The 16,843-nt window shown below is 37.1% G+C and overlaps 1 protein-coding gene across 1 annotated transcript in view; it reads left to right on the forward strand.

Moving 5' to 3' along the window:
* Rprd1a (regulation of nuclear pre-mRNA domain containing 1A) overlaps positions 1-11,577 on the forward strand; it is a 56,917-nt gene extending 45,340 nt beyond the window's left edge. Inside the window, exon 7 of the mRNA XM_076836939.2 lies at positions 8,063-11,577. Within this exon, the coding sequence (XP_076693054.1) occupies positions 8,063-8,212 (150 nt within the window). The 3' untranslated portion in view covers positions 8,213-11,577. The remainder of the gene's footprint in view (positions 1-8,062) is intronic.
* Positions 11,578-16,843: the final 5,266 nt, after the last annotated feature.

The raw sequence follows: 16,843 nt of genomic DNA on the forward strand, positions 1-16,843 counted from the left end.
TATCTAATGTAATTATTCTTTGAAAGTTAGGAATAAAGTAGTTAGTTTGCTATTGCTAGTGGTGATGAAGAAGTGGTTGAATGACTAGGAGAAAAAAATGATGTTCATCCTTTCCCATTTGATGTTAGTAACTGTTAGCTCTGGAAGATGGTGATAGTGTGCAGCAAAAACGTTTCAGTGATTTTGAGTAATGTTGCAAACCAGGTTCCACTCTTGGAGCTTCACTCTGGATATTAGCATATTGAGGATCTGGGCAGGACAGTAGCAAGGATAGCTGTTTTTTATTTTTGCTCCCAAACACGAGCCCCATCTCTGAATTTTGGCCTGCTTTTAAGACCATGTGGAACACTGTTCCATGGGACATCCAGTTTGAGAAACATCAGCTTAGGTGACATAACCCTGAGACCAGCGTGATTCTTTAGTAACTCTGCAATATAGATTAAGACAGGGAGACCTAAAGGTAACAAGTCAGCTTCCTCCTTTAAGTCTCAGTAATGAGGAAATGTTATATGCCACTTTGTAAAGTTGCATCTCTTGATTTTAAAGTTGCCTAGGTAATAGAGAAACAGCCAACTTTTTATGCTGCCTGTCAGCTCCTTGCTTATCCACGTCTCCTCTGCCACTACTCTCAAGGTCAGAAATGGTAATTGTTGCAAGGTATGGTGGTATGCACCCCTGTAAACCTAGCAGCAGGTGAGGCTGAGACAGGAGGATCTCAAGTTCAATGCCAGTCTCAGCGACTTAGATCCTTTTTTAAAAAATAAAAAAGCCTGGGAATGTAACTCAGTGGTGAAGTGCCTCTGGAACCCATTTCCAGTAGCCACCCCTCCTGTCAGTGGGTTCATTTTTCCTGGAATGTGCACCACTGCTGATTGGGTTAGTCCTAGGCCCTCATCTTTCCCCTTGTTTGTTGTTGCTAGTATACTCATTTTTTAAAAATCTCAAGGCCCATATGCTGTTATTCATGAGACAATTACAACTCTTCTTCATTATTAATGCCAGGGATGTTATAATGACAGATCTACCCATTCCCAAAATAATTCCAGAATATGAGAAGCAGGGTAGTATAAAGTATGAGGATCCTGAAGCCAGCCTGTCTATAGTTTTGAGCCCTTTTTCTTAATATTGACTTTGGATGAAGATACCAATGGTTTATTGTGATTCAATTTTGGCATCTGTAACACGTGGTTAGTGTAATCTCTACCAATGAGGATTAAATGGAGAGTGTAGAACAATGGTTGGCATTTAGAAAGTACATGGGAATGTAGTAGCTATAGTGTATTGGTTTTCAAAACTCAGTCAATAGCCATTGAGGCATTGAGTTTCTTGCAGAAAAACCTGATACAACATTATGTTTTTTCAACATTTTTGTTAACAATATGGAAGGTTAATGAAATCTTGCAGTATATGAATTGTTGAAAGAATGATAGTAAGTCCTGAAATAAAGTAAAGGAAGCAGTACATTTTTGTAGATGACATTCATTTGCACCAAGTAATTTCTAATAAGAGGTAATATTTTCCCACAATCCAGGAAGAAAAGGAAAATTCCATCCAGGAAGTTCTGGGTAACATGAAAAGAAATGAGAATGTATTTGCTATATTGTATTTTTAAAAATAATGAATTCCAAGATTAGATACAAAGTTTGACCATGTTTCCTAAAGAGCAAACCATTGAGATCTTCATGTGTTTTGCACTCTGTCCCCTAGGGATGGGTAACAGAATTGACTAATCTTTACAGTCTTGGAAACTCTCTTAGCCTTGTTTTGAAAAGTGGTATGTGTGTGTGTCTGTCTGTCTGTCTTGACCAATACCCCAAATAACTTTTCCTGTCTAACCCAGCAAGGAAAATCAATCCCAAGGCAAGCAAAATGAAACGAAAGTAAGGTTTGGTGGATTTAAAAAAATGAGAAAGCTTTTTAATAGTTACGTCAAAGGCAGTGGCTTAAGGAAGACTTTTATGTTAACTTCTTTAAGAGGCAAAGGACATGATGAAATATATGAACAAAACCATGAAGGGGTCAACAGAACAGATAGAAGGAATCCAGATTGTGAAGATTACCATAATGTATAATGCATTCTGAAAATTATGTCTCCCTACCATCTTTAGGAGTGGAAGATGATTAGTTTTACCTTTAACATCAATTTGTTCTTTTTAAATCCAAGAACCCACTTATTTTAATTCTCCAAATATTTAGTTAAATCAAAAACAGAATAATGATGAAATAAATTTTAAGTAGCCAGAACTGGAGGGATTAGGTTTAAAAGTAAGGATATCTATTGAGATTTGCAGGAGAAATTACATTGATTGGGTGTTTATATAGATGCAACTTACAGAATTCTGTGGAAATAAGTGTTGTGTGGAGATAAATATATAACTGTCTCCATCTTTAAGAAATACTGTTGTGCAAAAAGTGTCTGGTCCCCAGTCATGTCCTCTGCCCCAGCAATGGGAACTTAACCCCAATGCAGTCTAACACTGAACTACCTCCCTAGCTTTTCCCCTACTTTCTCCTCTTGAGACCATGTTTTGCTAGGTTGCTGAGTCTGACCTTGAATTTGCAATCCTCCTTTCTCAGCTTCCTAAGTACCTGGGATTACATGTGTGCGCCACCCTTGGGATGGAAAATCTTTGATGATCATGGTAGGATGTCAACTGTTTAGGAGATATATATATATTTTTTACACTGGGTATTGCCCAGACTAATCATGTTGTTATAGTTGGATAGGGTGGATTTTAAAAATAAAAAGTGAGAGAAAGAGAAGAGAGGGAAAGACTCTGACCTTTACCTAACTTGGTTTTCACAGTTTCCTGAAATCTCAGTGATTTAACTTGGTTCCTATAAAATACACATAGCTAGCTCACTAGAATCAGGATTCAACTTTCTGATTTGGTGCATTTCTCTTTGTGCTGCAACAAATGACCTGCAGCAGTGGGTTTAAAATACAGTAAGCATGTGGCTTGGAATTAGTCACAGCCTTTAATTGGGTCCTAAAGATCCCCATGTGGATGCAATTGAAATTCTCCATGTCTTTTAAAACAATTATATGTGAAAGAGAAGAGCAAAATTATTAGCATCTTTAAGAAAATGGCAGCATAGCTGGGTATACACCTGTTGATGCCATCCCAGAATTATATAGCATCACAATTATATAGCACCTTATAATTTTAAAACTTTCATATTGATTTATTTATTTAAGTCTCAACTCTGTAAAATATACCCCTATTTGTATAAAGAAAGCATCTAAGGGCTGGGATTGTGGCTCAGTGGCAGAGCCCGTGCCTCGTGAGTATAAGGCACTGGGTTTGATCCTCAGCACCACATGAAAATAAATAAATAAAATAAAGGTATTATGTCCATCTACAACTAAAGGGAAAAAAAAAAAGTGCATCTAAGATGATTATAGGTAGTCCTTGCCCAAGTTTCTTTGGTAGTACCCAAAGGAGGCAGTACTTCATTCAGATCTCCTGACTTGATGGAGTATTGATGTGGGTGGAGGGGCTGTTAACCCTTAGTTCTTTCCTGGATGCTGAAGGAAACAGATTTATATAAAGTACATTTCCCTCTAATGGATATGAAATGAAACTAGAAAATGGTAGCAGTTAAGTTCAGAAATAACTTGGGCTAAAAAAAACAACAGAAATAAAAACATCAAGTAATAGCACATCATAGTTTGAGGCTAGAGTAGAAAAAGTTTCTGTGGCAGTGTTTAGTCTTCATGTAGGTCTTAGAAAATATGTAAGGTTTGTGTACTTGGTATATACTAAGTATTAGCTGTATAGAAGTTTTTCTAATGGTTCAGATTGCAAGCTACCTCTGACTCACTTGCAATGCCAGCAAGGCATATCACACCTTCTAATTCACTAATGTTGAAGTATGATGTCAATATAAATAAGGCTCCTGCCTTTGAGAAGATAAGGACAGCAGACAAACATTTGGCAATGCAGAGGTAGTTTATTTGGGAGCCTGAAGTGAAGGTTGCAGAGACAGGGGAAGGACTTTTAGACAAAGTGGAAAAGTATACCAGAATTATAATATGTGGGTAAAAAATTGAAGAATGAAGAGACTTGGGTTTTTACCAATGGAGGTGAGCCTTGGTGTGAAGCAGGAACTGAAAACACTGACTTGAGGATTGTGAGAGACTACATGCTTTAGGGTAGTAGTGATGACATGGGCAAGTATAGGGTGAATTGGTAAATGAAGGATAGATGTAGGCCTTGTTGACTGAGGAAGATTGCAGGGAGAAGTGGAGTGACTTGTTAGCAGTCTGAGTTGAGAAGAATGGGGTTTGGCAGTGTTTCCCATGCTATAGTGTTGCCTGAGAACATTTAACGCCAATGTTTAATATATGGGTCAAAACCAAGATGGACAAACTGTGATTGCATAGATGGTAAAAAAGAAAAAAAAATTTTTTTGAAAAGTGAGTTGACTTAGATACAAAATCTTAAATAAGAGTGTAGGTGACTTATACAGACATTATCAAGGATGGCCCTTAACCCAACTTAAGTTTGGAAAATAGTGATTAAAAGTTGGGAAAAGTAATCTTGGTACAGTGACACATGCCTATAATCTTAGCAAATTGGGAGACTGAGACAGGAGGATCGAAAGTTCAAGGACACCCTCAGCAACTTAGACACTGTCTCAAAACAAAAGGGCTAGGGATGTAGCTCAGTGGTAGAGCAGTTGCCTAACAAACACTTTCAGTCCCCAATACTGAAAAAAAGAAAAAGTTGGGAAAAGTAGTATGACAAAGACTTCTGGGGTTCTAAAAAGTCTGTATCATGTTCTAGATGTCAGCTACACTGGGACACACACACACACGCATACTCGTTGAAGTATATACTTAATAATACATACTTCATGGTACCAGGTATTGAAGTAGTGATGCTTAACCACTGAGCTACATCCCCAGCACACACCCTCACCCCCTTTTATTTTTATTTATTTTATTTATTATTATTATTTTTGTAGTAGATGGACAGAATGCCTTTATTTATTTTAATGTGGTGCTAAGGATCAAACACAGTGCCTCACACATGCTAGGCAAGTGCTCTGCCACTGAGCCACAGCCTCAGCCCACCCCCCTTTTATTTTGAGACAGGGTCTCACTGAATTGCTTGGGGCCTCACTAAGTTGCTGAGGCTGGCCTTGAACTTGGGATCCTCCTGCTTCAGCCTCTTGAGTCAGTGGAATTCTAGCCATGTGCCACTGTGCCTGGCCTTAGTTTTATTTATTTTGACATTGTGTTTATATCTGAAATAATATTTATGTCCCCTCCCCTTGAAATGTTAATTTTATGAAGTCAGGAGACTTTACCTGTTTTGTTCAACAATGTATCTTCACTGCTTAAACATGCACCTGTTACTTGTCAGATTGCCATGACACCACCTTGTGTTCTAAAACAACACCTGCATGGTTTTGTGACGGTTCTGGTCTAAGAGGAGTATTATAAAGTGTACATCAGAACCAAAGTAATACATATATATTATTGTAAGAATCATTGCCAGAGAAACGAGGCTGAACTCTCTGAATCTTTTTTTAGACCACCACTGAATCAGTTTAAAAATTTCAGGACTATTGCCTGATTAATACAGTCAGGTAATTGTTAGGTTTCATCTGAGGGACTGGAGTGGTAGCTCAGTGGTTGAATGCTTTCCTAGCATGTGTGAAGCCTTGGGATCAATCCTCAACAACACACAAATAAATAAAGGTATTATGTCCATCTACAACTAAAAATATAAATTTTTTTTTTAAAATTTCATTTGTCCTTCAAGCTAATATCCAGAAGTTTACTGCAGGTATTTAAATCTTGCTTGTTAGAGTGATAGAAAGCATTTGACTACAACTTTTGTTCATATGTTGATTATTTCATACGCTTATGAAGGATAATTTCTCATGGGATTATTGAAAGGATGCTGATATGTGTTCAGATTTTAATGCTAGGTATATAATGGACTTGGAATAAATGGAAGCTTTTGTTTATTTTTACTAATTTTTCTGTAGTGTAGCCATCTGACTGAAGACTTTTAATTGCCACATATCATTTGAATCAAAGAATTAAAATATATATGTTTTCTCTTGAGACAGGGTCTTGCTGTGTTGCCCAGGTTGGTCTTGGATCCTGGCCTCAAGGGATCTTCTTACCTCAGCTTCCCAAATAGCTGGAACTACTGGGCACATGCCACTGTACTTGACTTTTTAAGATAGACTTTGAAGAGTAGCCTACCTGGATGCTTTTATATTTGAAGTCATATATAAAATATATAGGCTCACTAAAGTGATTCAGAGAGATGGCTGCACTGTAGCATCTTGCCGTGAGCAAAAAATGTACCAGACGTGTAGTTAACAGGTGGTTCTGTTGAGAAGTATGCAACCAGAACTGACCCTGGTGCTTATCTTTTGTATGTCACTCTGAGCTACCATACTGAAACCTACCTGGTATTTCAGGGTATATCACTGGTTAGGGGGAGAAAGCAAGAGGAAAAAAAATCATACCTTGAGATTATAGATTAATGTTAAATTAACTTTTACTGCGTCTTGACCTTCAGGATAAATTGGAAATGTAGGGACATGTGGACATAACTGGACCAATAGACTTCTGCTTCCTTGGGCTGTTTTGTTTGTAGGCTTTCCTGTACTTACCTATTTTTTAAATTTAATTTTTTAAAATTTGTTATACATGACAATAGAATGCATTTATGCACTTTCATATATCATACATAGATGGGATATAATTAATTTTTCTGAGCGTACATGTTGCAGAATCATATTGGTAATGTAGTCACATATACATAAAGTAATAATGTCTGTTTCATTCTACTATCTTTCCTATTCCATCCCTTCTTTCCCTTCTCATCACTTCCCTCTACCTAATCTTAGGTAACACTATTCTTCCCTAGTGCCCCCCACCTTATTGTGCATCCACATATTACAGAAAACGTTTGGCCTTTGGTTTTGTGGGACTGGCTTATTTTGCTTAGCATGATATTCTCCAACCATTTACTGGAAAATGACATAATTTTACTCTTCTTTAAATCTGAGTAATATTCCATTGAGTATATATACCACATTTTCTTGATTCATTCATCTATTGAGGGACACCTAGGTTGGTTCCATAGTCTAGCTGTTGTGAATTTAGCTGCTATAAACATTGATGTGGCTGTGTCACTGTATTATGCTGATTTTAATTCCTTTGAGTATAAATTAAGGAGGGGATAGGTGGGCTGCTACCTATTTTTGGGCCTTTAGTTTCCATTCTGGTGAAGCCAGAATACCTTCTCAAGTTAACGTTTATAAATGCATACAATAAAATTCATATCATTATAAAGGAAACAAGTTATTGAATTAAAGCTATCACACTTATAAAATTTGTCCAATAATATATGCTTTCTTATTAATAACATTCAGTGGTAGATGTAAACAGTAATTCAAGATAGCTGTAGCTGTAATGTAATATGAAGCAATTGGTTTCTATTAGAGACAAACTCACTGGTATGATAATAACTACTTTAGTTTGTTGCCAATGTTCACAGTTGAAGACAGTGCTAAGTTTCAGCTTGTGTTTGTGAAAATGAACATGTATTTTTTCATTTTTCTTTTTCTTTTTTTTTTGGCACCAGGGATTGAACCCAGGGGTGCTTAACCACTGAGCCACATCCCCAGCCCTATTTTTATTTTTATTTTTTTAGAAACCCCGTTTTTTTTTTTAATTTTTTTTTTTTAGTACCCCGTTTTTGCTGAGGCAGGCTTTGAACTTGCAATCCTGCCTCAGCTTCCCGAGCTGCTGGGATTACAGGTGTGCATCACCACGCCTAGCTGTAATTTTTCTTGTCCAAACTCAAGAATACCTGAGAATCTTATATGCTAATGTTAAGCATATCAATGTTAGTTTTCTTTGTACATGTGTGAAACAGCAGTTAAAGATTGTAGTATCCCTCTTTGGATACTAAAACTCAAAGAGTAGTCTTTTTAAAATTTGGCACAGTATCAGATTTTATGCAGAGCATATGCTAGATAGCTCTTTGAGTCCCTGAATACTAACAAAAATAATTTGCTGTTACAGGAATACAAGCGCAAGTTAGCCAGAGTTTCCCTGGTGCGCAAAGAACTCAGGTCCCGGATCCAGAGCCTGCCAGACTTATCTCGATTGCCCAATGTCACTGGCAGCCACATGCACCTGCCCTTTGCGGGGGACATCTACAGCGAAGATTGATGACCAGTTTCTTTCCAGGGCCCAGGACTTTGAAAGACATGGAGATGGGTTAGGTGGATAGTCCTGTAGCGTTATTTTTGTATATTGTTGAGAGAGTGATACTAACAAAAGAAGCGACAAGTAATTTATAAAACTGTTTAAAATGTTGATTTGTTTACTATTTTATTAGTAAGTTAACATGACTTAGTTTAAACAAAGTGATGATCTCTGTGTATTAATAAGCTCACATAGTGATTATTTTCAAGCAATCTTTTTGTAAATTTTTTTGATCCAGGGCCTTGTGAGAAAGTCCATGTTTCTATTTCTTCATGTATTTTCAATTGTTTTTCATTATTTTCTTTTTTCAGTATCTAATCACTGTATACTATCTAATTCCTAAAGGGGAAGAACTAATCAGGAGTTGGTTGAGACTTTATTATGGTATAGTTAGGACTTGATTATAGAAGGGACTAAATGTTCCAACTTAATCTTCATCCTTCTCCCCAACCCATATATCGGTTCTGTGCCTCTCCCTACTTTTGATTCCTTACTCTCTAGAGGTCAGTAATTTAACACTAAACATGGATGCCACTTGTAGGGTCAGATCGAAGTCTAGAGAACTTTTCAGATAGCATTGTAGGAGTTCCATTTCAACTGCCATCATAGACTAAAAAGATTGTGAAATAGGGACTCCTTTGATGATACTGTTTAGAATTTTTTGAATAGATTAATATGAAAATGCTATAAATTTTGAGACTCTACCAAGAGAACAACTTTGGTTCTGGAACTGATTTCTATTTGTCAAATCAGTCTCCTTTTAACACAATTGATCCCTTTGATTAAAAAAAAGCTATCTATGGGATTAAAAGAAACATGAAATGATACTTTTATTATTCCCTCAGCTGTATAACTTAAAACACAGTAGTATTTTTAGCTCTAATAATACAAGAACTCGATATTCATTAATGTTCAGTAAAGTAGCCTGGGACATTTTTAATGTTCCCTTCAAGTTTTTGAATGACTGTATATTTGGAAATTAAGAGTGCTACACTACAGGGTAGATCTGGTAAATTTTATATTTGTATATTTACAGATGTAAATACAAAACAAATGTACTTTTACCTTTTATTTCTAACCCTGTGTGTTAGAGCATTTGCATGCTCTCCAGCTTTCTTTTTAAATCATATTGTTAAGCTGTGGATTTGTATTCAATAATGACTTAGGATAAACATTTTTCTCATCCATTGCTTTACATTAGACATTTCTCATTGTAGGCAAATTCAAAGTAGATAGTCAATAAAACATCTTTTAAATCCCACAAGCCAATTATGTCTCACTATTCTAAATGGCTTCACTTTGTTTCTCAGTATTAGAGATTATAGTTAAAATTAGTTCACATGTGAAAGAGAAGGCAAAATTTAGTTTTGATAGACTGTAGTTCTGGAAACAGTGATTTTTACAATTTGACCTATTTCTAAAACAGATGCATATAAAATAGTCCCATCCATAAATGTCTTACATTGCAAAGTGTTTTAGACAACTTTGGTAGTTAGGACACATTTTCTCACAAAAACAGTAGTAGTTAGGTTCCCTATGCACATTACTATTGAAAGCTCACCTGGGAACCTAATCCACTTAACCATGAATGTACTTAACTGTAATATGGTTGATAAATTACTAATCATAGATCCTGACCAGCATTTGTAATAACATCACTCTAAGCAAGGAAATGGTGTGCGGCAGCCAGAACCGCACATTGGGGTATCTGCCTGTGCTGTGTACCTCTGTCCCTAGGTATAGGAAATAGAAGGAAAGAGCAAAGGGGGAGAGGTAACAAATGCACAATTACAAAACCTGGTTATACCTGCTGTGAAAGTATACCAAGTAAGTTAGATTTTTTGTTGTTGTTAATGTGAAAGCAAGAACTTGTATGTTAACTTATTTTCAATATCTTGACCTTATTTATGATCTGCTAAAGTGGTGATTTATCCATTCAGAATATATATTTTTTCCATTTAAAACTAATTTATAAACTGTGTACTCCTGGAAAGATTTGAAATCTTTTAGAAGTTTGTTGGAATATTTTCACCATTTAAGACAGACTTCTAACTTAGATACTGATTTTGATGCCAGTATCTGCTCTAAATATTTATGATAAAAATGCATTATTTTTTTAAAGAGCTTGATGAGATTTGTGATAAGTGATAGTACTCAAGAACCTGAATCCCACCCCTTGACCAGTCCTCCATAAACCTCAGTTGTTGGTGAGTCCACTAACTGAACACATACAATAGTCTGCTTTAGTCATGTTTTCCGCCTTATGATAGTTAACATGGTAAGCCTTAGCAGTGAATAGTCTTCCTTCCTAAAAAGAAGGCTAAATTTTTTCAAGAAATGGGGTTAGGTGGGATACTGTAATACCAAATTCTAAATCATGAGCATTTTCTTCACTGTGTACCTGAGGCAAATCATGCATCTGAGTGCAGTTTGGCCTGGCCCCTCAAGAGAAAAGCATGTCACCATACTTGCAGTAGGGGTACTGTGGTTTGAATGGATACCATCACTCTTTTCTCCACAAACAGTGCAGAGAGTTGCTGGAGTGGCAGTCTGAACAGATTCCCTGGCACTCCCTCTGCTCCTTCCATCACTACAGTAAGTAAAAGTCCATAGGGGAGAACCTGGAGTCTGAGAAAGTCAGTTGTGCTCAACAGCCACCCTCCCTTAAGGAAAACCATTCCAAATGCAACTTTTTTGGTACCTCTTTCACATGCACTCCGAATCAGGGTTTTTCTATAAGAAATCCTTCAGAATCAGCAAAAGCTGGGGTGACCCAGTCATCTTGATTTGCAAAATTAAAAGAACAAACTTAGGTTGTCAGTTGTCACTATAGATGAGCAACTCATCTTTTGCAGTATAGTTACTGAACTGGTTCTGAGAACTCTTTAGAGAGAGAAAAAAAAAAAAAACCTCAAAAGTACAAATTAACTTATTTTAGGGAAAGATAGAAGGTCCTTTCTGAATTTTCCATTCTAAAAATTTACATAATATGAAATAACATAAAGTTACTAAACTGCTTTGTATTCTATTAAGAAATAGCTCCTAAAGATGTAGTCTTGTTTCATAGCTGTTGCACTATATCAAAGCTTTTTAAAGTGTAAACCCAGTTCTTCTCTGTATAGAAAGGGAACATTGTGTTACTTGATGAGTTTATTTATACAGAGCATTTGTTGCCAACTATAATTCCAGCCATCCACATGAGTCTGTTCTGAGGTGGCAGTAGCACATGGGAAGATGAACTCTCCCTGTTTGTTTACCCCTTTTCTTTGGCTGTATCTGATTACAGTATAAGATGTTCTTAATAAAGTTTTATGTTCTTTTCAAAGGTTTATTGTGTAGGTTGTTTTTGTGAATCTGAATTATTGGATGTGGGGGTGGAGGGAAATAATGGACTAGGAGGGAAGCAAAGTCCTGGAAGTGTTCAGTGATATAATGGCAAAGAAATGCTGAGGAGATTGCTGGACTTGGCCAGTGGTTCTAAACTTGAGGAACCATCAGAATCACCTGGAGCATTAAAACTGTTGATGGCTGGGAGCTATACACAGCTTTGATTCAGTAAGTTGGAGTGAGACCTAATAGTTCACTTTTCTAATAACTTCTAACAACTTCATGCTGATGCTGCTGGGTTTAGGGACCACATGTGAATAACTGCTGCTCTGAACCAACTTTGAAATCTGCAACTTGCTTCATGATTTAAAATATTTAAATAATTCCAGGTAATAAAACATGGGTTTACAGTTCACTGTAGCAGGTTCCTTTGGGGCAGAGAACAAGACCTTTTGTGACCTGGTGCTTACTAGTGCTTATTACATGCTTTCAAGTAAACAGATTGACTTGGTACTTTTAATTGCCTGGTGCACAAGCCCTCTTGTCACACCTTGAATTCAAAGCAAATTTGGATAATACTAAAAACCTATGGGACTCTCTAGAGCAGTGTTTGCCAAACTTCTTTTATTAAACTTTGGGGAATTTGCAAAAGGAAGATGTATCTATAGAGTCAAAACTTTCTGATTCTTCTAACTTAGAAAGTTTGGGAGATGTAGTCCTCTGGATAATATCCCTGGTAATCCTTTCCGAGATGACATCTGGTCACTTTACTTGAATTCAGGTGCTTTTCATTCCTATCCATTTCTCCCTGTCTGCAATAGTAGGTTTTTATTCAGAGATTATGTTTTCAAAAGACTAGAAATAGATCAAAAAATCTGCATTTTAAAACAAGTCATGCAAATCTTTTGACACATGTAATTAATGGACAGTATTTTGAGAAACAATGCCCTACAAAGCATACTTGATATAATAATGGCAGCTTTTATAGTTTGGATGTGAGGTGTCCCCCACCAAAATGCAAGAAGACTTAGAGTTGAAATAATTGGGTTATGAGAGCCTTAACCCAATCAGTGAATTAATCCCCTAGTAGGGATTGATTGAGTGGTAACTGAAGGCAGACAGGGTATGGTTGGAAGAGGTGGATCATTGGGGTGTCTATTTTGTATCTGGTTAAGTGGAGTCTCTCTTGGTGCTTCCTGTGTGCCATGCTCCCAGCTGTTTCCCTCCACCACACTCTTTCACCATGATGTTCTGCCTCACCTCAAACCCCAAGGAATGGAGCCAGCCTTATATGGACTTAGACCTCTGAAACAGTGAGCCCCCAAATAAATGTTTCCTCCACTAAAATAGTTCTTCTCCGGTCTTTTGGTCATGGTGGCAAAAAAGCTTGACTGAGAAAGCAGCTCACACAAATAAGAATGCTTTCTATGCACCAGGAACTGTTCTAAGTACTGTGATATGCTTTGTGATAGATTGATTATGCCATTTTACATATGGGTAACTAAGACAGTGTAAGTTCAGCAGGACTCATGACAAGCCAAACGTTGAACTAAGATTCAAACCCAATTCTGAGTGTAGTTCCAATCCTATACTCTGTAACCATGATGCTGCTTTTTATATTCATATATGGGGTAGCAGCCCCACTATCACCAAGTCTACGTTTTGCATAACAGGTTAAAGAAATTAAAATTATGCAAGTATTAAAATTAAAAAAAAAGAAACAACTAAAAGCACCATTGAAAGATGGGTGCTTGTAGAAGGATGTTATGCGAGGTATTTTGTTGTGGTGTTTCCCCCCGTCCCCGCCTCGTTTCAGGGATTGAACTGAGGTGGTGCTGAGGATCGAATCCAGTACCTTGCACATGCTAGACAAGCGCTCTTCTGCTGAGCCCCAACCCCAGCCTTCAGGAGTTAAAAAACGTTCTAGAGATGATTGGTGGCAATGTATGCACAACAATGTCAATGTATTTAATTGTCAGATTATAGTTAAAAGTTACCAAATATATACTGTACACCACGTATATCTTAACTCAAAAAACAACTTGGCTAAGACAAGAGGATTGCAAATTCAAGGCCAGCCTTGGCAATTTAGTGAGGCCCTAAGTGACTTAGACTCTGTCTCAAAAAATATAAAGGGATGTGACTCAGAGCCATTAGCTTGTTCAGATACATCTAAAAATAGTTAGATAGGTATTTTTAAAGTTATAATTTTTTTTCTTTTTCTAATGCTGGGAATTGAACCAAGGGGTGCTTAACCACTGAACCATATCCCTCACCCTTTATATTTTTTGAGACAGGGTCTTGCTAAATTGCTTACACACACTGTAAGTTACTCCTGTGACTTGGAGGCTGAGGACAGCTTGGGCAATTTAGTGAGACCCTGTCTGGGGGTGGGGGGAAAGAACTCTTGAGTATTCATTATGTCTCAACTCATGCCGTATCCTTAAACATACCTTCTGAATATTTTTCTATCTCTTATGAATAAAATAAGAACTTCAGGAAGTCATCACCATTTGACTAGGGTTGGAAGATGAATTGAAAAACATTGCTTTTTTTTTTTTTTTAGTTGTAGATGGACAGAATACCTTTATTTTATTTATTTTTATGTGGTGCCAAGAATCGAACTCAGTGACTAACACATGCTAGGCAAGTGCTCTACCACTGAACAACTCCAGCCTCTGCTATCTGACTTAATGAAGAGTTTGATGGGTTGCTCACAGCTTTGAAAATAGTGCCAACTGGTCAGTAGTGACCAGTAAGAGGCACATGTTTCCTAAGATTATCCATTGCAGAATCCTTCCTCAGCTTTTCAGTGTTTTATGAGCCTAAGGTGGTCAGAAGCCCAATTAAGAATGGTAGTGGTAGATGTTTGTGGATACAAAGGGAAAGCCTGTCCCAGTTTGCCATTGTTGTGGTGCTTGTTCTTGTTAGCATAATTTCCAACTGGTTAATCTCAGCCTTTCAGTTTGTCAGGCCCTAATACATGAAAATTTAAGTTTCACACTTTCAAGCAGCAGAGAGGAACCAGATTAATATTCAAAGTATTTTTTGCTTATTTTTTCTTTTTCAGTACAACTTATGAGATTCCCCAAACATGGCATTCTTGTGCATCCATTTTTTATTATTTTATTCTTACAAGTAATTATATATGGTCACAGGGTACAATGTAATGTTTCATTACATGTGTACATTGTGGATTAAATCAAGCTGATGGACATGCATCATATCAAATATTTCTCATTTCTTTGTGGTGACTATATTTAAAATCTTTTAGTTATTTTGAAGTATACATTAACTTAATCCTAACTGAAACCTTGTATCCTTTGAACAATCTCTCTCTCAGCCTCTGGTAACCACCATTCTATTCTCTACTTCTATGTTCAACTGTTTTGGATCCACATGAGAAAATACAAGATTTGTCTCTCTGTGCTCTGCTTATTTCGCTTAGCAGGATGTCCTGCAGGTTCATGCATGTTGTAGCAAATGATAGAATTTCCTGCTTTTAAAAGGCTGAATAGTATTCCACTATGTATTTCATATTTTAAAAATCAATTTGTTGTTAGGTCATGGTGGTGCAGTTTGTTATCCCATCGGCTTGGGAGGCTGAGACAGGAGGATGGCAAGTTCAAAGCCAGTCTCAGCAATGGTGAGGTGCTAAGCAACTCAAGAGACCTTTGAGAGAGAGAGACCTTGTCTCTAAATAAAATAAAAGTAGGGCTGGGAATGTGGCTCAGTGGTTGAGTGCCCCTGAGTTCAATCCCCAGTACCTCCCAACACCCCCAAAACTCCATTTGTTGGACTGGGGATATAACTCAGTGGTACAGTACTTGTGTAATATGTGTGAGACCCTGGGTTCAATCCTCAGCACCACATAAAAATAGCCAGGCACAGTAGCACACGCCTGTAACCCCAGCGGCTTGGGAGGCTGAGACAGGAGAATTGAGAGTTCAAAGCCAGCCTCAGCAACTGCAAGGCACTAAGCAACTAGGTGAGACCCTGTCTCTAATAATAGGGCTGGGATGTGGCTCAGTGATCGAGTGCCCGAGTCAATCCCTGGTACCAAAATAAATAAATAAATAAATAAAAATAGATAATAAAATAAAGGTATCTTTTAAAAATTCATTTGTCCACTGATGGCTCTTGGGTCATTTCCATATTTTGACTACTGTGAATAACACTTGTGACAAACATGGGAGAGCTGACATCTCTGCAACATGTAGATTTCAGTGCCTTTGGATATATACCCAGAGTAGGATTGAATGCTGGGTACTGAACCTAAGCAAGCAGTCTACCACTAAGCCACATTCCCAGTCTTTTCTAAATGGCTGTACCAACTTCCATTACCACTGGTAGTGTATAATAGTTCTCTTTCTTTGTTTTCTTTTTGTGGTAATTGGACTTGAACCCAGGGGTGTTTTACCAATGAGCTATATTCCCAGTCCTTTTTATTTTTCACTTGGAGATAGGATCTCACTAAGTTGCTGAGGCTGGACTTTAACTTAGAATCCTTCTGCCTTAGCCTCACAAGTAGCTGAGATTATAGCATGTGCTGCCATGCCCAGGTAAAGGTTCCCTTTTCCAAAAAGCTTAAGACAGGTGGAGTACAATCTTAGTTTATCATTAAAAAATAAAATTTTAATAAATTTTTATTAAAATTAATCTATATTTTAATAAAATATGTGTGTATACATTTATAAATTTCAGAAAGATTTAAGGTAGCAAAACTGTTACTGTTTATGTTCTGATACAGTTTTTAGACCTAGAAATGAGTTATCTCTAGAGCAAATTTAAAATATTATTATAGAAACAATAGAAAGTTATAAAAGGGAAATTTCTGTACCTTGTAAATCACCTAAATCAAGAGTGTTGGGCTGGCAGTATAGCTCAGTGCTAGTGAGCATGCCTAGCATGCATGAGGACCTGCGTTCAATCCCCGACACCACTAAAAAAAGAATGTACGAGGGGCTGGGATTGTGGCTCAGAGGTAGAGCGCTTGCCTAGCATGGCCAGGACCCGGGTTCAATCCTCAGCACCACATAAAAATAAAGGCATTGTGTTGTGTCCATCTACACCTAAAAAATAAATAAAAGAGTTCAAAAAAAAAAAAAAAAAGAATGCACAAGGTACTTACTTTTGCATTCAAAATAGGAATAATGCTAAGATTTTACTCATATAATTATGTATATGAATGAGAAAATAGTACACACTAGATTCGTTTTCTGATAAGGCTACACAGGTGCAGAAGAAATCCGCATGAATGACAGACCC

Source organism: Callospermophilus lateralis, chromosome 17 (genome assembly GCF_048772815.1).
Source record: "Callospermophilus lateralis isolate mCalLat2 chromosome 17, mCalLat2.hap1, whole genome shotgun sequence".
Taxonomy (NCBI): domain Eukaryota; kingdom Metazoa; phylum Chordata; class Mammalia; order Rodentia; family Sciuridae; genus Callospermophilus; species Callospermophilus lateralis.